Source organism: Eleginops maclovinus, chromosome 3 (assembly GCF_036324505.1).
Source record: "Eleginops maclovinus isolate JMC-PN-2008 ecotype Puerto Natales chromosome 3, JC_Emac_rtc_rv5, whole genome shotgun sequence".
Classification (NCBI taxonomy): Eukaryota; Metazoa; Chordata; class Actinopteri; order Perciformes; family Eleginopidae; genus Eleginops; species Eleginops maclovinus.
The window spans coordinates 6,769,314-6,793,340 of NC_086351.1; the positions used below are offsets into that span (position 1 = coordinate 6,769,314).

Genomic DNA, 24,027 nt, shown 5'->3' on the forward strand with positions numbered 1-24,027 from the left:
AGCAAAAAGCAGCACATTAAATATGTTCACAGGTTTGCCTTGCAAGGCTCAAAACCTTCCTCTTCCACAACATCAGTACGATACTTTTTGAAACAAATAACAAATCTAAAGTGCTGAATTGCTTCTGATGAAATTGACAGTATTTCTTTATTTTACAGACTGTCTAGAATAAGGTCATGATTATTATACACAATTATACAGAAGCAACAAACTCTCCTACTGCTATACATATTCATCATGAACACATTGTCAACCTATTTCTTACAAAATCACTTCTTAAACATTGAGAATATTACATTTGACAGTCAACTGAGATTGAGCCTCACAGTCCTTGTTATGTTTCATACGTGTAGCTGCAAATTTCACCCATTTGTAAATAATATTTTAGCAAACAATGTCATTAAGGCCTTCACATTCATCCACCCATCTGCAGAACTCTGCTTGGTTTCAATTGGGGAGTCCACTTCTATCCCGAGTGTTCTCTTCCGCCACTTTGAGAGAATTCCCTAAATGTTAAAATGGATAAAACAAAGGAAATGGATCCCCCACTTCCATCCCTTCTAATGAACCTCATCCACATTCCCCCAGTCCCTTTGTCTCTGTGGCTCAGAACCAGGCCGATTTTGGTGACGCATCACCGGTTAAGCCAATGGGCGCCCAATGTTAAAGGTTGTGTCCTGAGCCTAGCATCACTGAAACAGCAAAGGGGGATATTTGCCCAGTGATGTGCGAGTGGGAGGGTGATGGGGAGGAGCTTGTGGCTTGTGGCGTGGGCAGAGGGGCACGTGGCGCCCAACGAGTTCTCAGCCTGTCACGCGACATCACATCAGACGGCGAACAGGCCTGCGCACTTTCTAAACTGCACGCCCTGCAAGAGAAAGCAGGACGTGCAAAAAAGCACAAACCAATCTGCCTCAAACATGTCCATGTTGCAGGGGGATGTCTTACATTACCGATATATACCCTATTCTATATTACTGAGGAAAGAGGTCTTTAAAGCCTCAAGAATATACTCTGTGGGAACGACTCCTCATGTGGAGGGCCAATTTCCCCAGACCTATTTGTTCTTTCATTTGCCATCTAGTGACATCACTTTAAGGCACATATACAAGTTAACCATACAAAAAGAATCCCTCATCTCTACAAACTTCCTATATCCTTCAGTTGGACCATCTTACTACTTGCTTTAACCCTCTTATCTTTATGCTCTTCTTAAAGTTTAGCATCTGTAATCCAAGCTCTAGTAAAGACGACAACATGCTCAAGTCAAAACTGAAAGACTTATGGAGTATTTTCTCCTAAGATTCCTTCCTCAAATACCTTAATTTCATCAATTCTCTGTTCTGACACTCAACCAAAACCATCTCTTAACCACATTTTTGCAAATTCTCTAAATTTGGGCTTGCATGTGAACATTTCAATTTCCTATTGGGTTTAGATGATAATAAAGATTCCCTGATACAGGAAATACTGCTGCAAGCCCCGTGCCAAACAAGGAACCATTCCAACTCAACTTCAGACTGACTTCATTTTGTACAGAAACTAGAGTTTGTTACTGATCAGAGTTAGCAATCAGTATTTTAAATAATCACTAAGTATCCACTGTACATCTGATTCAAAATATTCACAGCTTTATTAAATCATTACAAAATAAAGTAATACATTCATCATAAAACCAGGAAACATACATTTCGCATTGATTAAAATTCTGCACACCCATGCAATGTTCAGTGTAGTTAAATGTTTGCATTCACATGTAGCAGATTATATTGCAGGAAGGGTTCTTAACCAGGGTGCTTATTAAGGTAGTCACACATCATATAAACAGGACTTCATCGGTTTGTGTTAAAACCGTTTGAAATCACTGGAAACAAAAACTATTTAATAAAAGAAAAAAAAGGTAGTAAGTTTGAAAACCCAGTTCAGATCTATTGTTGCAGTTAGATTCTTTTCTGCACTGTTGCGCAAATATTCACTGAATTTCTGACACCTGGCAGATACATCTCACAAGTACATCATATTGACAGTTTGTGAAAACAGATACCCATCTGATATCAAGGCTCTGCAAGGTTCTCTCAAAGGAACATATAGAAAACCTAAAAACAGGGTTGGGCTAATTTTCATCCTGCTAAAACATGGGTCTGACATCACTTTGTTACAAGGTACATCTCAATTGCAGTCAGCCTTTTCTTTAGAAGAGGACATTACTGTTCATCATTTAACCTCATTTGTTGTTTCAGGCTTTGAGCAAAATTCACAGTTATTAGTGTACGTTTCCCTTTTTGTAGCTAAGAACAGTATTGCCAGCATCTTGCAAGCATGTACCTTTGAAGCAACTAACAGTCAGACCCAGTTGGCAGTCAGCTTGTTTTGATCACGCACCCAAACCAGTCCATAAAACCAGTCTTATCCAAGACCCCAAGTGATCCATTCCCAAACCCCCTCCCCAGGTCCCAACAGTAGAAACAATAGAAATCACTTCGCACGGGCCGGAAGTCTCTGCGCAGGTTGAGGGATCCCAGAAATTCAGTGTCTGTGTGCGACTATGACTGTGAGGTCGGAAAAGTGTGGTCCTGGAAGACACCGCTGTGTCTCTGCTGTGTCTTCCCTCCCCCCCCAAATCTCGCTCCAACTCCTTCACTTCTCATTGGCTCATCCATCATCTCTATCATCAGAGTAGCCGTGTCTCTTCAGGGCGCAGGCTGGACGTGGACCTTCTCAGTCATCTGTTTGGCACTGTAGTAGGACAAACTCAGGCCCATGATGGCCAGCATCATGGCTATCTGGTTGATGGCACGGTCTTGTGGCTGCGTCTGCACCTCACCGGCAACTTGCCTCTGTAGAAATGAAAACAAATAAGGCAAAGGTTAAAGGTCAGCCAACAGTGGAAACAATGAGCCATTCAAAACGGGTTTCTTGTCAACAAAGATGCTGAGGCCCAATTGGTCAAACCTGTAGAAAAGCAAACATTCAGCAAATATTTTGCCCTAAAAAGCTTCTGCCTGAGAATTAAAAAAACCTGCTACTTCACTGCTCTCTGCCACGTGACCCAGCTCTTTGGTTTGAAAAGTTATTAAATATTTAGGAGGACGCAGAGAGGAACCCTAGGGAACACAATGTTCTGTCCACAAAACATGCATCCAAAAAAACCTTGTGTTGTATAGAATGATTGCCTATATCAGATCAGGTCCTCCGTGTGTGTGGTCTCTAAGTGCACAGCTTTCTGGCCATTATAAACCCTGGGCCTTGAGCAGGGAGAAAGGGTCAGTATTTATAAAAAAAAACTAGGCTGCCCACACAATTTCATCTCAATATATTAAACACCCATTAGAAAAATGCTGTGGTAATGTTTCAAGATTAAATGGCATGCATGTAGGTCATTAAAAACAAAAGTATATTTTAACTATGAATTTTATTGATGGCATATTGTTAACATGGAAACATTTACTGCAAACTTTTAAATGGATTTCAAACACTTTTCACAGAAGTTGGCAAACTTATTTCGTCTAGAGATTTTACAGTAGAGCACAATGTGAAACTGGACATGATATAAATCCAAAGAAAAGCATAGTAGTACACTGGCCCAATAACTATACAGCATTAACAAAGAGAAATGTACAGTCGCACCAGGGTGTCAAATCTTATGTAAGAGCCAGTCACTTTTCTATGGTCTGTTGAGCTTTTGAGTCAATGCAAAGCCATATGAGCAGACACCCTTTGTTTCCAAATTAGTGTAAACGACCCAACAAAGACTTTACACAATGGAGGCGACATATGGCGTGTCACTACGGATGAGTAGATTAGGATGGCAGTAGAGGAACAAAAGAAACTTGGGGGAAATTATGTTACAATGATGAGTGTCACCCCTAATTATACTAGTGATGAAAGCAAATTGTGAGTCACAGAGACACCGGCCCCCTTGTCTGAACAGTGTGCATAATTATATCCAGTGTTGCCTCTAAGCAGAGGATACATTTAATGGGATTGTTAACAGAAACAATACAGTTTGCAAAAAGTGAACATGAGGCCTGTGGAGCTCCGAAGCAAGTATTTAAGCCCTACATTACTCATACATATGGCTTGGTGGAGACTAGTGATGGTGTGCCAATATGGAGCACCACAACAGAGAGTACTTCAAATACAGTTTGAACATCTCATCCATTATCAACACTGCGGTGAAGCTGCACATACCTGGAGGAGGCGGAAGTATCCAGGTGTCAGTCTGCCCAGTCTGATGATCATGTCTGTTGATGTGGTGCGAGTTGGGTCAAAACAGAGAGAAGAGCTGGGGGGGGGGGGCTCTTAAGACCTGCAAAGCAAAGGAAAAATGCGCTAAGTAATTGAGCAGCAATTCCACAGAAAACGTTGAGATACCAACGAAGAAATACAGCTAGAAAACAATTAGTCAGAGGTGACAGAGTGGTAAGACTGGTATCCAAGCATTGCGCACCTTCAACACATCTCCTTTCCTTGCCAAACGTTTAATTTAGTTTTTTTTGTTCTGCTGCCAAAAGAGGAAGAGAACATTGACTTGCAAATAAATGAAAGCCATCTGATCCATGCAATGGGGAGGAACATCTCTAGCCTCCAGCCATGGCACAAAGCGATCCAATGTGTACGGAAACACAACATATAGCGTGTGCTAATACATTTATTTTAGCACCGATCATGTTTCTCAGCCGGATTTCCCCTTAAGCCCCCTCTGTTATAAAATTAGTATTTTTTTTAAAAACAGATCAACAATGACTATTCATGCTACACCATGACATGAAGCAGCAATGCAAAGAACAATTTCATTTATTCACACATGGAAAGTCCCATGTTTAACAGATGAGAAAGGAATGTTCCGAAAATGTTGGACACTATCCGAGAACCAAAAAAAGCATATGGGACGGATGGATGTCCATCAAACTATGATGTTAGAGAACAAAGTAACCAACAGGCATGGGAAGCGATGCATTAACTTTTTCAAACTGGTGCAAGATTTGGGAAAGAGTCGCATCAAAAAATGCGTCTCCAAAAGATGAAGATGGGGGCCTTACAGAAGCAATCCCCCAGGTGTTCGTGGCATAAACGACTACCAGAGAAGTCCCTTTCAGGTATAGATAACTGCATTTGTGGTCAAGATTTGAGGGAAGGTGAGGACTGAGGATCAGGTTCAAACATCAGAGAAGCATTAAAATCCCAACCTGGTTGGAGTTACACCCCTAAAGAAATATGTAATCCAACCTTCAACATCCTGAAAAGTTGGGTTTGTTCGACAAAACCAAACAGGTTGGGATTCCTCACCTTCTAGAGGTCGTTTGATGGCAAAAGAAAACCCTGAAACAGACCAGCAGGATCTTCTACTTCCCAGTCACGCTAAGAATCCTGACAGATGCCAAACAGAGGGATGAACTTGAACTACTGTGAGTTTCTGCGCTGTGCTCCGCCTTTTTATACAGCTCCGCTCTCACCCAACCAGATCTACAGGCTAGGCTTCAGCACACACCCACCGTCAAACACACACATGCTGTCGAAACACATTACTCTCAGTGGGTCGCTTTCCCAAACACACCCCTTCCCTTCTCCTTCCAAAAAAAGAAAAACACTTTGTGAAATGTCGAGTGATTTGTTCAAGGTAAAGGGGATAATAAAAACAATACAGTTTGACTGTGTCTTCCTAAAGCAGCACGCATGTCAAAGTGTAGCATTACATAACCAGCATTTATTCTAAGATTGGAGCAGAAATGAATGCCACAGACCGCATGACCATCCAGCAAGAACACAACAAACCTCGAGTTTGGAAACACAGGACAACAGAGTTCCTCTTTTATGAGCATTGTTTTTTTTGGTGGGGGGGGTTTAATTGCTCCAATGGCTGACAGTGTTATATAACCCGTTTCCATTTTGCTGAACAAATAGATGCGGTAGCTTCATACATGCTTGAATGATTGAGACAAACCAATGTTTACATCACGCAATTTGAGTCCTCACTAACATCCACATGGCTTTTTTAGTGACGGGCTGCAATTTAAATACAGCGTCAAATTATCAGAATATTTGTGCTTTGGCAGACGAATTTGGTCACATCTTGAGCAAAAGACAACATGGATTTTACTCCAACTCAAAACATTGGCCCCAAGTTTGCATCTAGGATATATGTAAAACTTCTAATGTCATGTCAATGAAGAACCAATTAACCTAAAGCATATTATTTGCAAAGGCAAAATCATTTTCTGAAAGTCTTGAACACTACAATTATGAGATTGAGTCCATGTGAGTCTAAGCAAGTGTACTTTAATCCAATATTGCCTTAAGTTGGTGTCAAATACTTACCCTGCATTTTTGAGTTTGTAGAGACACATTGGAAGAAAAAGAACAGCTAGCAGCAGTTACTGGAGGTTCATTTAATTTCCATTCTGCAGATAACAATTAACCGTCTTAAGGTGATGCAGGCTTGTAGCAATGACACAGGGACAGCTCGGGGAAATGTGTTTTACCTCCTAACGAAACGCCCTCACATATTTTCTACAATGTTTGCATCAAATCATGATAAGATAACCCTAATCCTTACGTGTATAGGGGACAAGAACAAGACGTCTTAAATCTGAATACAGAAAATTCTTACTGGCAGCTGATTCAGCATCTGTGTCAGTGTTAAGGAGTGGATCATTACATGCGTCGGCAGAAGTCCAGGTGAATCACCTGTGAACTATTCAAGATTACCTGAGGCCTACCATAGAAGCAAGAGGGCGTTTCCCTATGTGCATATTGTTACCACATTTCAAAATACCAGCTGAAGACAGGCTCAATGAGTAAACACATGAACATCTTGGACTGGCGTTTGCCTTCTGGCAAAACTACTTCCTCTCAGAGGAAAAGCTTCTTGATTTTCAGTGACCAGATTTGGTCTGAATCTCATTTGCAGAAAGGAGAAACTGTAATGGCAGAACCATTTCCAGCAGTGGAAGCTGCAACATACAAGGAAGGTTGGGCCATGGATTCTGTTAATTAAATCTCTCCTGCTGATATTGTCAATGAAAACAAACCTTGAGGATGTCAATCAGTCTAAATCAGGCCTAAAACATTAACTGGGTACACCGTGTACTCAATTCTAAACAGCCAATGAAATGTCATCAGGACTCCTTTCCTCCTCGCTTGGTCCCGCCTTCCCATGTCACTCTCTCTGCAGCCGCCCCCCTCCCCCCCAGCAGGCATTTGTGACGGACGGAGGCATCAGAAGCTGCATCACAACCATCGACAAAATAAAAATCTCCTGCAGAGACACAGCAGCTAAGGATTACATCATCAACCTGACTAGTCATGCATTCGCTCTGCATCACAGTCTGCGCACACGCAACATTCCTGACTCTGGCGTGTACACGACTGTTACCATGGTTTTTCTGCTTCTGTGGTTTCTTCTGCCATGTGCACAAGCTTGTGATGTGATACTGTAACTGGAAACTACTGAGCTGAAGCCTATGTGTGGCTGAGTTCTCAAATGAGAGAATTAGTACTTCCAAAAAAGGTCCCTGATTGCAAATGAACACAGTGTTCCTACTGGAAGTGTAGTAACACTTCTGTATTTCCCTGAATGACTACTTTCTCTTCGAAGAAAAAAAAGGTCCCTGCTTCAAAGCACTGCATATACAATGTAATAAAAAAAAATTGACTTTCAGATCACTGAAACTTGCTCCATATTGGCTAAATGCCAATTGTTTCAGTAATCTTTTTATCCCTTTGATGGTTGCTTTAAGCGGTAGGGATAAAGAGTTGAGCGCCATGTCTTTCCCCTCATCCTGGTGATCTCCACATCTGGTTGATGACGTCGTACGTGTGGTGGCATGTTCGATACGTTTCCATTCACATCCCCTACAGCAGTGGAGCAACGCTAACCCAACGTCCTCTTCTTATACACAACTCTCTCTCTCTGTTGCTTATGCAGCTGACCGGGAACATAAGGCGGGTCTTCGCTCCAGCATTTCATTTGCTCTCACCATAATATGACAGTCTCGCACACCAATCAGCTTGCGAAACCAACTCCAGCACATGGTTATTGAAGTGTACAACTAAAAGTTTTCACTCTCTGCTCAACTTGCATCAACCTACATTCATTTCCATGACAAATTTCCAGCAAACGCCATACCTAAGTGCGAGCAGTTGAACATGTTGGTTTAGGACCTATCACTAAAAACACTTGTTTCTTGTCAAGAATGGAAAAAAAAAAAGTTACACCGAACTAAATAATTAGGTCTGTAAGCAACAACCACAATTAACAATCTCAATATGAATCAGCCATTAGTCCACTCAAACAAAATCTCAGAAAATAAAAAAAAGACCAGTGGAGAGTTCCTAAAGCTCAATGAAGGATCAGCTCATTGCTTTGATTTAAGATATTTGGTTGGGAAAAATGTCATTAACAATATGAGATTATCAAAAGGGTTGCAGTCGATCAAGTTGTCTTTATTTTTAGCCAGAATATCGACTACGCAAGACCAGATAAAAGCGGAGTTGGCATCCAAATTATTCTTTCACATTGCAGTCTTTGTACTCAAGGGGTGCTTGACAATGTCACCCAAGACATGACCTCCATTTTGGGCCCCAGCTGTGAAGAAGCAAACATGGCTGGCACAAAGAAAAAGTTGCATTTGGAAGGGTACAGGATTGAAGGAGGAAGCCTTTGTCACTTAAATTTGCCAGATCTCTTCTAAATTAGCATTGAGATAAACGGTTTGCCCTCCTGCTGTTAAAAGTCACCGCTTACACATAGTTGTCAATCAAAGTGAGAAAGTGACCTAAAGCACAGACTTTAATCCAATCAGTGATATGCAGATTGAGAAAATCAGTAGTAAAAACACAAAGTAAAAAGCAGTTTGGTCAATTTTGGTGGCTTTCTGTGCCAATTGGAATGCATACAAGTGCATTCAAAAGTATTGGATCATAAACATTGAAATGCAAAGCACATTTAACTATCTGATCACTCACAAGCTAAAACTGTCTGCACTATCAAAGAAACAGCCTTTAAAAGAAAGAGGAGGAGCAGTCTGTTCTGTGAACTGCTAGGGTACAAAATGTACAGATGACATGCCATGCACAGACCTCATAAAAAGGTCAGACAAGGTCTACCTGACTTTAAAAAGAGGCTAAATGACAATAAAACACTTTAACATGTGTCAATTTAAAATATTTGCAGGATTTTGGGCTGCAAAAAACAACAAAACCCAAGATTTCCTTTGTAGATATTTAGCTCAGACTTGCTCTCACCATGAAAAGCCTGATTAAAAAGATCAAAAATGACAATTAAAAATGTTCCCTTATGGACATTTAAAAAAACGTATGCATTTTTAAAATCAGGCAAAGTCACACTGCCAAAAAAAGAACAATTTGTTCAAGAAAGCAAAACGTCTCCAATCTGATCCCAGTCAGCTCCATAATACACCAAAAATAAACTCCTTTTGTTCACCTCACCTTTTTATTATTATTATTTTTTAATCTCTGCAAGACCAAAACAATGTTCAAGTTTTACTTAAGAAAATACAGCTTTAAACAGACAAGAGACAAAACGCTACTTTCCTCTAAAAAATAATAATCAAGAAACCGGTGAGGAACAAGCTGTGGACCCTTGTTCCTCTCTGGATACCGTTTTTCTTTTTTTAAATGTGCATTATTGTAAACTAATACGATAAATATACTGAAGTTAAAGAATCAAATTAAAAGCAAATTGCTTACCTACAGATGCACCTGGTTTCTGTGCGGATTTGGAGATGTTCAGTCGGCGTTAGGCTGGATAGTACAATGTGTCCACGATGTAAAGTTTTTATAGGAGGCCGGGACATGTTCTATATGCACGGGGGGGTGGAGCACTCTGAGTCCTGCAGCACACACAATGCATGCAGTTGTGCATGTGAAATACATAGACCCCCACGTCTGGGAGAAATGGTCTCGTCCACGTTTGGTGCTCACATGTTGGCGACTTGCTGGTACTATTTGTCACTTATTGTTTATCTGTGTCACGTAACGTAAATTACCAGCACTAGATAGTTTACCTGCAAATGTCATGTGTACATTTACGGAAATATGGCCTGCATAAAATGGCTAAAAGACGTGTTTATTAAGTTGAACGTTTAAATCTTTTTTTATTTAAAGCTTTATTTGAAGCTAAGTGGGTTGCTCTTTGGGGGAAAACAATTGGTTTGGGTTTACTAAAGTTGGTTAACTAAATGCTATTAGACTAAAGATACATTATGTTCCAGGAATGGGAGCATTGTTATTGCAAATACACAAGTGTTTGCAGTAAACCTACTGTCCAAAATGCATCTTAAAACAAAGGCTTCGTGTCCGTGTTGGCTTTAAAACAATTCCTCCGTTATCATATGAAATACAAATATGAAATCTAATTAATTGGATGTTTTGGGATCGCACAATCTTTCTCAGCAGATGGACTCTGTTTAAATGTATTTTATAATAACATGTGCATTTCCATTACAAGCTTTCAGCAAACTCCATGTAAGAAGGAAGGTCAAGAAAAGCTTCAGAGTGGATCTTATGGTGAGATGTTATATTAAATAACTAATGTTGGCACGTTTAGCAAGTGTATCTTTAAACCTACATAGAATTGTAAAAAGAAAAAAAGTGATGTGTGCAAAAATAATGCACTACAGGCAAATCAAAAAGTGGTGGTTAAATAACCTTTATATATTTTTTAATATAAATATATGTATAACAAGCTATGGTAAACACAAACAACGTGAATTGGGTTATATTTTGTTATTTTTGGGACAATCTTACATGTTTCAAATAGTCTTTACAAAAGTTTTTCTTGATACATCGTGTACAGTGTTTCCTGCATTGAAAATGCACCTGTACTTTCACATACCTCATAGTGCATTTATTTAAAAAGTAACATTTGATCCATATTTTGAACATAGTTGTTACTGTTACATTTGAGATGTTAAATACCAGAATAAACTCTGATAAACAATAACAAGAAGCAACCTCCATGATTTCAGCTGGGAAAAAGTTTCAAAACAAAACGCGTCATTTTTGACCTACTTTCACAGCTGTAGGAGTTAAAGGAGAGGGAGCCTCCTGCTGGAATGAGGATGATTATCTCGTGTGTGAGAAGCAGAGCAGTACTGACCTCTACTGCTGCTGCAGCGCAAAGACACCGAACTGGAAGTCGTCTCGGATTTGTAAACTAAATACAGATTATTATCGAGGTATTTACAGCTGAGTAACTACATTTTGAGGTGACATTGAGCTAACTGTCAGTAGTAATCTGTTGGCACATGCATGAACGGAGATAAACTATCCAAAAGACCACCTGAAAAACTTAAATGCAAAGATTTTATTCGGTGCAACAGTACTGAGTGAAACACAAAAACATGGGTTGTTTTGTCAAAGTAGTAGGTTCAATTGCACGAACTGGTGTGGTTATGACTTCATATTTTTGTTTTGCTTTTATTTGGTGAAAGAGCTTATCATACATCCAAGAATGTGATGGTTTTTCAATTCACATCAACCTGCCTAAGCAGCAAAGCACATTTATAGGATTGTTATGGATGTAACCTACTTAAGAGAATGAGGCTTTCAAAATATATAAATGAGTAGGTTGAAGATAAAGGTTGAGTAACAAAACTAATAAGAGTTAGTGTAGAATCATTTCAAAATGGACAACTAAATATCCCTGTGTAACGACATATTGGACTTAATACGGAAGGACACAGGAATGATCCTCAAACATCATTAATAAATAAAGCTATTTCCATTTTTTCCCTCCTTCTTCGTACAGATGTTCACGTCACAATGAAATAACGGCAAGAAGACATTTTGACAATTTTTATTGAACAACATTTAGATCAACCATTAAAGTCAGAAAAGCTTCAGTCAGAACAGAAACATAACTTAACAGGACTTTTCATCAGATGACTCGGTTCACATCATACATGTTTTTGGGATGTATCAATCTTTTGACCTAACAGTATTTTTGTGGTATTTGACTGACTGGAGCTTGTGTCAACATACAGTGCATCAAAACATTTGGTAAGCAATTTCTATTAGTTTTACATTAAAATACAAGGAGATAAAAGGTAAAATTCCTATTCTCCATCAAATTTTAACAAGATGCTTTAGCTGCCTTATAATGTTTAAAATTAAATTCGGATTCCAACTTGTTGGAATATATCTATTGTTCAGCAGTAACAAAAATAAAATAAGAACAGGATTAGACAAACTTTATCTGCCACCTCTACAAGATATGGACGGTAATCGTTTTTAAATGGATATAAAATGGATATGAATGTGACGACAAACGTTTTGTTACGTCAAGTGCAAGCCCAACACAAACCTATAAATGACATTTGTAATATAAAACTTGGTAAAAAATACTTATTTAAAACTGTACAATCACCAAGTACACAGAGTGAGCTCATAGTTCTTCATTTGGCTTCAGTGGCTTCAGCCTTTGGCTCCTGGGGACAGAAGAGAGCAGAATGTTCGCAGATCGATTGAATTACTTAGAAAACAGGAAAACATGTTTTGACAGAAAATATGTCCCCAGAGAAACTCCAACTTTGGAGCTTACAATACAAATTTGTTTGGGAACACCTTCTGTTGATATTCTTCTGACTTTCATTTTTTTTAGCAGTCTGTTTTTTTGTTTTAAATGATGTTTAGCTCAGCATAACACCAATGTGTAGATGCTTACATTTATCAGAACCAGAAATACTTGAGTCATCTCAAACTGGGACATTTTTTCGTTGCAGCAGCAAACTACATAACGAAGCATAACAAAACATTATATTATACATTTCTGCACTGGAATTAGGGAAACATTTATAATTGTAGGCATTGCTATATTAAATAATTGCTTAATATTACATTTATTGTCTGTTATCATTTTTAACAATTGCTCTCATCCCATGGAGACGGTTGATAGGTGTACAGACCCTGGATGAACATTATGTTAACTTTGTCATCCTATGATCCATTTAAACTTAAAAACTGTGCCTTTTGTTTATTTGCACATAGTACTTATTATTAGTCAAATATCACAACTAATCTACAAAATAGAAAAAGAAACAAACCTCGGCCTTGGCGCTCCCATTCTCGGCTACCTTGATCTTCTTCGCCTTGGCTGCCTTCTGCAAACAACACGACAATTGTTTACTCACAGATTCAACTTTCCAATTTAATGCAAAAGCATCACATGTTTAGAAAATGAAGGGTTACCGAAACATCCTAATTGTTTCTCAAACAGGTGTTCCGTTTTCATTAAAACTAGGCCACAGATCATTTCCCTTCAAGGGCCATGAAACAGTGTCACATGATATACAGAGCTTTGTTGTTGAGATTTACTTGTGTTATTATTTTTATACCTTCACAGCAGGTTTTTTCTTGGCCTCCACTGCCGGTTTAGCTGCAACTTTCTGCAAAACAAAAATACATTTTAAATAGTAAGTTACAATCGATTACACACAGGAACATGGTCTATAAAATAACAGGTGGTGACCTCAACCACATGATTAGCTTTGTGACCTTTCCTCAAAATAATCCCTGTTTAATATTGTAAATGAAAAAAGAACTAATTTTGATCCATTTATAGTGTAGCAAGTTTGTGTAAGGCCAATAGATGTATGCTAATTTAAATTAAAAGGTTAAATGTATGCCTGAAAGGAGGCTGCTGCTAGGAAACCAACTTCTTTATGCGGAACAAGAAAAATCAAAAAGCACTTCTGTATTATTAATGAAATGAGCTTACCACAGCCAACCGCGGGGAACATCTTCTCTGCAATTGAGAAAGGCGGAACAAAATATTTAGACACGATTTCAATTGAAAGTAATTCGCATAATTGTTAGCACATGTCCACAACTAAACATATATTTCACAGCAGAGTTCAACTACAACATGCAGGTATCAATGTATAGGAAATACTTCACTTCTCTTGCAATCACATAGCATTTATATATACAGCTCCGGAAAAAATAAAGAGAGGAATCCAACTGTTTCTTAAATCTTGATCTCTACATGTATGTCAGCCATTCCTGTGTTTGATGAATTTCAACACAGAGAAAGATTGTCGGTAGTTTATAGAAGATAATAATGCTGAATTGGTCTTTTTTCTGGGGCTGTATATTTTTATATATGATGAGAAAAATAAACAGTTTTTATTTTTAAACAAACCTCTGCGGAGACTGCCGGCTGGAAGAGAAGAACAGGAAAAAACAATATTAGCATTTTAATAATAGACAACTCAAACAGAACTATTCCTAAAATAACCAACCGGAAGGAAACTAAAAAAAACGCAACCTAAAGACACATTGTTTGGACGTCCCAAAATCTTCCCGCGCATATTTGAATTCAAATTTGTTCTGGTTGTCATTTGGCGCGCTGACAGCTTCCTTTGTTTTGCATCAACGCGCGCCGACAGACAGCTGTTGGGAGACTGACGAGATTACAACATTACTAATCTGTAGCCACGTAATAAACGACGGCAAACGAAACCCCCCAGAGTTTAGCAAATCAACAAAAAACATTTATGTAAAATTTTCATTAATTAAATATTTTTGTTTAATTAATTGTTTATATTAATGCTTAAAAGGTTGGGTATTTTTTTTTAACAATATACAACACGATGTCTCTGATGATGAATAATCGAGACACTATATCGAGATATTAATCAAGATTAATTAAAAATACGTTTAAAAATATACTTGGTTTTTTTAGGCTTACATTTGTACATGTCATAATGCGCACTGGCTATAGTAACAGTATAGTAAAGTCAGCTGACTTGGACTGGGTATTTTAAGGCCAATGTTAATTAAATTCAAACCGTCTGACGAGACGTTAAACCTGTTTTGAATCACTATGCATGGGCCAGCCGGACTTTTCCTATTCAAAACAGAGGGAAAAATAAATAAATCTGACCACCCCTCCCCCAACTGCTTCCTCATATTTGCAAGTTATGCTTTTCGTTATATGTTTATCGCTAGATTAATCACACACCAGTCGGTATAATTTTTCTCGATCACGAGTTATGCATTCATTTTGACCGGGTAGCTGCACATAAACAGCTTCGAGATTTCCCCCCAAAATCTGCAGCCAGAGACGGAAAAGAGAGGCAGCGCAATGTCAACGTCTGCACATGTCCTAGCTTTGGCGCAGGGTGTTAAAACACCAATGTGCACGTTTATAACTCGTGTGCAACTAATGCGAATATATTTTACGTTCCCATTTTGAATGCAAACTTTTTATTTTTCGAAAAATTGGGTGATGCCCGCCCAGATCTTTGCTCTGTGGCCGCCATGGCTGCAGCGTTTGTTAGTGACGATGACGTTCCTCTGATGCAGATAATGTCAAACGCAGACCAACGGTAACCTCCACTTAAGACGAGCTTAGTGCACCGAGTTAAAACAAAATGCATTAAAGATTCTTACCTTTGCCTTTCCCATGATGCTGATAGGGAATGAACAGAAAGCTCACAAAAATAGAACCTTAAAAACGGGTGTTTTTTTCGGAGAGATAACACAACAACCGACAAGTCGCTGCGTAAAATGGCGAATGTATAATGCAAACGAATGTTTTTGTAGTTTATACCCTGAAATATAAGAACGAAACCGGTTAGAACCAGTTTTGTGTTTCGCTGTCTGTCATTGGATGCAAATAGGTCACGTGTCCTCAGAAACCTCCCATTTGTTAAAGAGGCAGGACCGCAGCTGGGAAAATACCAGTCAGTGACGTGAGGGGGCGCTGTATAAAAAAAGGTTTCTTCTTGCTTTGCCGCTCAAATTGGCAAAATCGATAAAGGGAGAAAAGTTGCCGGGCAAATACTTCACCTTTTCTAGAATGTGAATTCAGAATATGTCTTTACATTTATAAGTTAAAAAAAAGACTAACATAAGTAGTAGAAAATTGAAGATTGAGAATTCATACTAAATCTTGTTTTTTCCCCCAGATTAACAAACAAAGGGTTGTTCATCTTTACCTGTGTTAGATTTCTGTCTGGAAGTCGTTGTTTACCCACATTTATATGTATTATCATTATTATCTAAACACTCACTTATATTTGCATTGAAAAAAAACTACTTTACAACCATATTGATATACCTAAGTGGAGCGCTCCAATATGTATTCAGACACGTTTCCATAGAAAGCATTTAAGGGGGTTACCTGAGATGCTTTATATGGACAGCATGGACAAGAGTGATATTTCAGCTGTTAAGTTAAAATATTACATGTCAATATATTAAAAAATAAAGCGCAAGAGAGGGCCAGAACTGGGGCCACTGTTCAAAGATACATCTAGTAGCATAAAAAGACCTGAGTCGTACATCAGTTATACATTTCTGATACAATTATCACTTTATTTATTCTGTTGAAGAAAGCTGGTCAAAATCTAGTTATTGTCTTTGACATCACACTCAACAAACAACAATTTCTTTGGGCCACAACATTAAATGCAGAGCTCTGCTGAATTATATTTATCTGGACGGCTTGAAAGGAACCCACATACAGGATCCCTGTTCTTCTCTCATATACTCACAATCAATAGCATGCATTTGGCAGAACATTTCCACAATAACGTAACTACATCTTGACCAGACATTTCCACACATTAGACTCTTTTTAAATATTATTTTTCTACAGCCCCATAGGGGTAAAATCGCCCTCTCTTGTACAAATCAGTAACACAAATTAAACCATTCCCATTTAGTGTTCGCTCTTCGGCTTTCCACACAAGCTCTTTCTGGTAGAGGACAGGACAGGTTTTATCCCTGCTTCAACATGGGGGTTGGTTTTTCACAGCCTCTACGCTACCACGGCATCGCTCAATAAGTCACTATAGTAAGAGTCTCTCTTGTGCTGCAGCACTCCTAGGAAGTCCTGAATCCGTTCTTCCCGGCAGGTGGCGTAGTGCTGTAGTGCCTCTTGTCTTCTTCGAGCGTCAGCAGGCTTTCCGTTCCCATGATGCTGCAAGTGCTCTGCCACACAGGCACGATCCGCCTCCAGCTGCAGCAAGGCCTGATGGTCTCGATGGAGGTCTCTGGCTTTCTAAAATACAACACACATTTAAAATACAATTAGCAAGGGATATGTAGGAATTGCTTTTTTGTTTGGTCACAGCAATGCTGATATCACAATTCTATACAATCATTTATCACATGCACAGAAAATGTTCATGTGACAGGCAACACAAACTTTATTACCAAGTAATGTTAGACCAAGTTATTTACTTTACGTTACAAAATAAAGCACCTAAGCTTCAGTCATAAAGACAAGGTTATAACGTTTATTTATTACATTTAAGTTGAATTTGATAATTCATTTCATGCCATTTGTGTTTTTCACCACAATAATGCATTGAGTGACATTCTGTAATTAAAAAAAACATACAGTCATCTTTTAACACAATAGTCTGCGGTAAATATAATACATTTGATAATCATCAGCAGTTCGTTGACATTTTTGATGTCTCTCCCTTGCCATCATTTTTTGAGTGTCTTAAGAGAGGATTCACGCAGTTACACAGTTTATACTTAAAAAAACATAGGATTAATTTCAGCAGCTACTATTGTGTTAAAACAAACTAGGTTAAATACCAATCCTAGATCCCAATATCTGATAGGGTCGTTTTATTGCAGAGATTTTTTAATCGCATGGGCCAGATTACTGAGGTCAGGTAGACTATGTGACTGTGAGCCTTAATACTGGCTGCCTTCATTTGACCAATTGTAAACACTGCAACATTGTTAAACGTTGCAAGGTCAAACATAGAAAAAGAAAAAACATGTGCTGTTTGCATTGCCAACTGGAGGCAGAAGTCACACACAGATGCGCACATACACTGATTGAAAAGACACCTTTCATAATACATAAAACTGTTGTCTCAAAAATGACAAGAATTAGGATTAGAGTTGATTCTTAAAAAACAGACATGACGCTCTCTAAAGCTTATTTGCTGCCAGATCCATGTATTCTGTGATGCTCTTAATATTCCACCCATCTCCTTGTAAACTGTGTCTCAAAATAAGCCTTACCTGAATAGATTTGTGATTTAATTGATATTGGAGTATGGCTTCACACAGGTTCCAGAACGAGTACTCTGGCCACAGAACTGACTGAAACACCAGACAGGAGTGGGAAGTCTGCAGAGCGGAAGAGAAAAGAAAATGTATTTAAGTTTGAGAGGAAAAGCAACAATACGATCAAATCATTCAGTCTATGTGGTTATTGATCATAGATTGCAACCAATTTGATAGATAATTTGTTGTTGTACGCATGAAAAGAGATACATCATGTATGCATTTTGTGTGACAAAACCTGTGTTCTTTCTTTGAAGATCATATATGATTGATATTAAAGAGAAATGCAAACATATTATTAATGATGTCTGATTGAGGTCAGGCCTCTGAGTGATATGGCTTTATAACACAACCCTTAAATCTAAAATGCATTACAAATTTAAGTTGTTTCGGTAAAATCAATTGGCCATTTCTTAATAACAGCTGCTACATTAAAGATAAAAGCAGTCACAGACCAGATGTAAATGCAGAAATCACCAAAAAGTCTTAATGGAAAAACTAAAAGTCTATTTGTATCATGTCTGCAAGCTGTAAAAGCACAACACATATTTCTAACTCTACAGATCATTTTGTTTGCATCGAAGACACAAATTGGTGTCTATATAAACCAGGAGCCTTTTAAAATCTTGATCTAACATCCTAAAGTACAAGTCTAACTGCCAGTGTTATAGTTATGGGGCCCTCAAAATGAGCCATTATTCCCTAAGGCAACAACTATGATCTTCATTTATTTTTCCACAGTCATTCTCCTCCTCACCTGCCAGAGGAGGAAGTCGCTGAGTCGCACTTCTCCAGAGGTGCGGATGAGCAGGTCAGGATTTGGAGAATTATTGCTGTACAAACACTCACTCAGCAACGCCTCTGACACATCACTGACAGAAGGACACAAAACATGTTGTTAGAGCATCTTTTTATATTCTGTGTCACATTATAGATGTTGGCAGAATATCAAGAAGATCTACTCAGTATTGACTTGGAGATTTTGTCTTTACCTTGCTTTGATCAGGCCTTGCTCAACCCCCCAAGCCATTTCTCTGACTGCATTAGTGATTTCATATCTGGACGTGTACGCAAAGCACACATTCAGGAAACATCTGCAAAACAAGCGTTTGTACATCAGTGGTTATTCATTATGTATAATATACAGTCTCTTTATGTCATATGCCTGGTGTGATGGTTAGATTGAGCCCCTAATTGTCAGGGCCATCGAAGCAAAGGTGCAAATGATTAAAACACATACTTGTTGTGCGACTTGGTTGAGACCACAGCTTTGGCAATAAGCTGCTGAAGGTCGAGAGGCAGCATATTCAAGTCGCCCAGCACCCGGATACACACACCATGCTTCTCAAGATTCTCCCTACAAGAGACAAGAGGTGTGTTGGGTAGCAGAAAAATCAAGGAAAGCATGAAGAACAGGGATAACAAGAAGACTACTTCATTAAGGCAAGGCTGATAAAACATGCCTGTCTGCATTTACCACCCTGAGATACACAAAGGTGTATATACACATTCAAATTTCCACTGAGACCACATAGGACAGTCTCTGTTGTCCTATACTCTGTGTGAAGATGGTTTGTCAAGTGTTGGTGTTCAACTCAACAACACCCGCCTTGCATCGATAGCCACCCTCATGACAATTTTATTTTCTGCTGCGTTACAGCCGTAAGGAATTTTTTAATTAAGCGCTGAGGTCCGCAAGCAAGTGGCAGCAACCAAAGCTGAGTATGCATGTCATACCAGATATACATACACAGTAGGTATGCGCCACTACAAACCAACCTTATGATAAAACTGAGATCTGAAAAGATTTAAATTTGATGATCTGAAATTTCTGGTGCCACAATGTCTTTTGGAAAGCATTTTACATTTTCAACCATAAGTGATCTACATAGATAAGTTTAAAAGCCAGATTGAAAAACAAAATGATTATGTCTCAAAAGGGCAAGAACTCTGCTAAATATTCCTCACTTTGGAAAAAACATAGGGAAAAACCTCGCATTCCAAGACAAAAGTATCACATGCCAGCATCTAGTGGTCATTTGTCAAACTGCAGATTGACACACCTAAACTTTCCCTGTGGTATTTAAATGGTTTAAATACATTTTTTAGCTTGCGAATTGGAGGCCAAATCTACAAGTGACAAGTTGATAATCTTGTGTATTGTAGGGAAGTCGGCTTCAGACAAAAAAACATTGGAAATAACTGATAACTGTGCACTCCTATTTATAAGTCAACCTTTCTTCCTCCATGTGATTCTGGCATTAGTCAACTGTATATACAGTGCTCATCGTAAATGAGTACACCCCCTTTCGAAAAGTAACATTTTAAACAATATCTCAATGAACACAAACACATTTTCCAAAATGTTGGCAAGACTAAGTTTTATATAACATCTGTTTAACTTATAACATGAAGTAAGGTTAATAATATAACTTAGATTACACATTTTTCAGTTTTACTCAAATAAGGGCGATGCAAAAATGAGTACACCCCACTGAAAGTCTCTGGAGCAAAAAGCTGCATTTTAAACTACAAATGACTAATTTAACAATAATCAAACACAGGTGAGTGTAATTATTCAGTACACAGGTGTCCAGCAGACAGCTGACTATAAAAGGGTGTTACTTAAAGAAAACCCCTTCCCATTTCATGTTGTTAGCAATGGCATCACATGGAAGAGAAATAAAATAATTTCTTTACACCGCAAAGGTGAAGGCTATAAGAAGATCAGCAAAGCTTTACGTTTCAGTCAGAATACTGTAGCAAAAGTGGTACAAAAACTTAAAAAGACGGAACTGCAACCATCTCACAGAGACGTACAGGTCGTCACCTGAAGTTAACACCTCGACAGGAGCGTCTTCTGATGAGAAGGGTGGAAGAAAATCGGCATGCAAGTTCACTGCAGTTATATAAGGAAGTACAAAGCCAAACTGGGGTGACTATTTCCCGTGACACAATATGGCGTACACTGCAGAGGAATGGCATGCATGGGTGCCGTCCACGAAGGAAGCCTCTCCTAAAGCCCAGGCACAAAAAAGCTGGCCTAGTTTGCCAGGGCCCATGCTGACAAAGATGAAGAGTACTGGGACTCTATACTCTGGAGTGATGAGACCAAGATAAATGTTCTTGGAACTGATGGCTTCAAAACTGTATGGCGTCGCAAAGGTGAGGAATACAAAGAAAAAGGCATGGTGCCTACAGTGAAACATGGTGGTGGCAGTGTCCTTATGTGGGGTTGCATGAGTGCTGCTGGTGTCGGGGAGCTGCGTTTCATTGATGGCATCATGAATTCACAGATGTATTGCTCTATACTGAAAGAGAAGATGCTACCATCACTCCATGCCCTTGGTCGTCGTGCACTTTTTCGACATGACAATGATCCTAAACACACATCTAAGGCCACTGTTGGATTTCTGAAGAAGAACAGGGTGAAAGTGATTCAGAGGCCAAGTATGTCTCCTGATCTGAACCCAATTGAACACCTATGGGGAATTCTGAAGAGACAAGTTGAGCATCACTCTCCATCCAGCATCCGGTCTCTAAAAGAGGTAATTCTTGAAGAATGGAAAAAGATTGATATAGCAAAATGTTTCCAACTTGTTCATTCCATGCTTAGAAGACTTGGTGCTGTCATTAAAAATCATGGAGGCCAAACAAAGTACAGATGTAGTACTTTTTGTTGCGGGGTGTACTCATTTTTGCATCGCCCTTATTTGATTAAACCTGAAAAATGTGTAATCTAAGTTATATTATTAACCTTACTTTCATGTTATAAGTTAAACAGATGTTATATAAAACTTGGTCTTGTCAACATTTGGAAATTTGTTTTTGTGTTCATTCAGATATCGTTTAAAATGTTACTTTTCAAAGGGGGTGTACTCATTTACGCTGAGCCCTGTATCTTACTCAATGGACAATGCAGTGGAAGGTGTTTGTCATTGTTTTCAACTGTTGCTCTATGCAAGTGCAGCAAAAATATTCAATAGCTCCTGGGTGTAGATGAGGTTAAATGCAACTATTATCCATGTTGATTCAAAAGGATTGTAATCAATATTGTTAAAAGTTGCTTCTGAACTGAAGCCCAGGTTATTTTGCAAAGACTTATACTGAGACAAGTACGTTCAATCTTTAAAAGACAAATACATTACTTTAAACAAACTGACGTAACTGCATTTGGTTTGCTCTAACTTCATTTTAAGGAAGTTGTGAATCATATGATGTAGAAAATGTGACATGTCCCACAAACAACAGCTGAGTAAAAATGCGTTTTTGAATCCTTAACTTGAAACTCACCGTTCCTCCAACAGCTTTTCAAATTTCTGCTTGGCCAGCACCATGAGCCCGTCCACCTCGTTTTTACTACGCTTGAAGTTCTCTATGCTGAAGGCATACACGGTAACCTCTTGGATGTTCAGATGCTTACACCAACGTAATGTCTGTGGTTTAGGAGACAAAGGGTCACACATTAGATTAGATTACTTTATTGTCATTACAAAATACAAGCACAGTGTAACGGAATTATGAAGTAAGCATCTTCTTTAATACCCAGGTTAAATGTGTTTGAGAAGACTAGCTTTAATCACCAATAAATCTCACCTCTGCCAGCTTGTTGAAGCCTTGCATGTGCCCTTCCTGGCGCTCCATGTGTTTCTTACGTGCAAAGCGGCGGTTACCATCCATGATGAAGGCAACATGTTTAGGCATGGGTCCAGCCTGGGAGACAACAGAGATTTGTGTTATACTGATGGATACAGTTGTATAGAGATGACATTAACAGACAAATACGTAGCAACAATGTGATTTTTTTTTGAATTTTGTCTGGTTTTAGCTTCTAAATGATGAAAATTTCTCTGACAAATGCTTCATCATTACCATTTAATTCAAGTCACAGAGCTAAACCTCCATATTATTGAAAAAGGCACTGGAGACTGACTTTGAAAAACCTTATCTAAACTAACACTGATCTAGATGCTTTTCAAGAATCCTTAAAGACTTGTGTTATCATCTTAATAAAAATAAAATCCTCGAGTCTGCAGAATGTTATCAATTCAGATAACACTATATTCTAATTTCCTTATTTGTTTTTATTTTAGAAAATCTTATTTAAAGGGGCATTACTAATACGAATCACGTCTTTGTTTATGTCGTACAGAGTGAGGAGGAGATCTGATTTGTAGCTACTACGTAGTTCAGATTTGGAGAACAGCGGCACAACATACAATTATAGTTTCGATGAGATTGACAGAGGCACAAAATATTATACATATTGAGGCTTACCTTCAAGATGTTGGCGGATATCTTTTCAAGCAGGTTTAATTCACCTTCCCTTATCCACGACATGTTCGGGCTTTAAACGGTCTAAAACACAGATACCATTTTTTAAGAGAGGTTTATGAATGCCAACCATAAAACCCAAGCTACAATTAACAGGAAAAAGCGTACAAGTTACTGTTAACACGGAATGTCTTATTATGTGACTTTAAAAAGAAATATTTTATTCCTACATGCAGTCAGTGATTCATTTATCCGTTAACTGCCTGCCCCGCACACGAGACGTGCAGTTAACTTAACTGCCGTAAGATTAAAAGCACGATCACAGATCTTGCAGAAAAAAAATACACTTTGGAAAGAAACAGCTTGGTTCATTGAAACTATGGAACCATACTCTCTGTTATTGGCAAAATAACAATCATTGTATCACATATCACAGACCTTCCAACTCACTGCTTTAGCGATGACGACCACTTCCGCATTGGAGTAAAGTGACGTTTGGGTGTTGTGACGATATCCGGCCAGACGTTGGTAGATTTTCAAATTATGTGGATAAAGTCAACGTCCTTTTTGTGCACTGACAGTAAAGTCTGTCTTTATAAATTAATAAAAAAATAAAACAATAGAAATATAAATGTGAATTATCTGTATACAAATGACAAGAAACGTAAAGCAGAAACTTCCTGTAAGTAT

General features: G+C 38.5%; 1 protein-coding gene and 2 long non-coding RNA genes across 5 annotated transcripts; all 3 read right to left on the reverse strand.

Annotated features, from left to right (window-relative positions):
• Positions 1-1,609: 1,609 nt before the first annotated feature.
• LOC134861928 (uncharacterized) lies at positions 1,610-9,910 on the reverse strand. The gene is made up of 3 exons (XR_010165447.1): positions 9,712-9,910; positions 4,192-4,309; positions 1,610-2,837 (listed from the first exon to the last, which is right to left on the reverse strand). It is a non-coding gene; the product is annotated as an uncharacterized LOC134861928 (long non-coding RNA).
• Positions 9,911-11,805: 1,895 nt separating this feature from the next.
• On the reverse strand, positions 11,806-15,654 carry LOC134861936 (uncharacterized). The gene is made up of 6 exons (XR_010165448.1): positions 15,418-15,654; positions 14,165-14,182; positions 13,742-13,768; positions 13,359-13,409; positions 13,068-13,124; positions 11,806-12,452 (listed from the first exon to the last, which is right to left on the reverse strand). It is a non-coding gene; the product is annotated as an uncharacterized LOC134861936 (long non-coding RNA).
• Positions 15,655-16,312: 658 nt separating this feature from the next.
• dhdds (dehydrodolichyl diphosphate synthase) lies at positions 16,313-23,913 on the reverse strand. Of its 3 annotated transcripts, none has more exons than XM_063880292.1 (9): positions 23,788-23,913; positions 23,341-23,421; positions 22,660-22,776; positions 22,357-22,499; positions 19,304-19,420; positions 19,056-19,157; positions 18,821-18,935; positions 18,019-18,126; positions 16,313-17,032 (listed from the first exon to the last, which is right to left on the reverse strand). In XM_063880292.1, the coding sequence occupies exons 2-9, from the start codon at positions 23,401-23,403 to the stop codon at positions 16,790-16,792; spliced, it is 1,008 nt and encodes a 335-aa protein (XP_063736362.1). In that variant the 5' UTR covers positions 23,404-23,421; positions 23,788-23,913; the 3' UTR covers positions 16,313-16,789. The 3 variants fall into 3 exon arrangements, with proteins under 3 accessions (XP_063736362.1, XP_063736363.1, XP_063736364.1); XM_063880293.1 differs by having other exon boundaries at positions 23,776-23,847; XM_063880294.1 differs by lacking the exon at positions 23,788-23,913 and adding an exon at positions 23,568-23,785.
• Positions 23,914-24,027: the final 114 nt, after the last annotated feature.

Bases quoted from the DNA above. Each gene is read 5' to 3' on its own strand.
- dhdds (XM_063880292.1), bottom strand. From the start codon at position 23,403: ATGTCGTGGATAAGGGAAGGTGAATTAAACCTGCTTGAAAAGATATCC. The intron at 22,500-22,659 runs GTGAGATTTATT...CCTAAACCACAG, and splicing joins GCTTCAACAAGCTGGCAGAG to ACATTACGTTGGTGTAAGCA. The intron at 19,421-22,356 runs GTGAGTTTCAAG...TGTCTCTTGTAG, and splicing joins GAAAAGCTGTTGGAGGAACG to GGAGAATCTTGAGAAGCATG.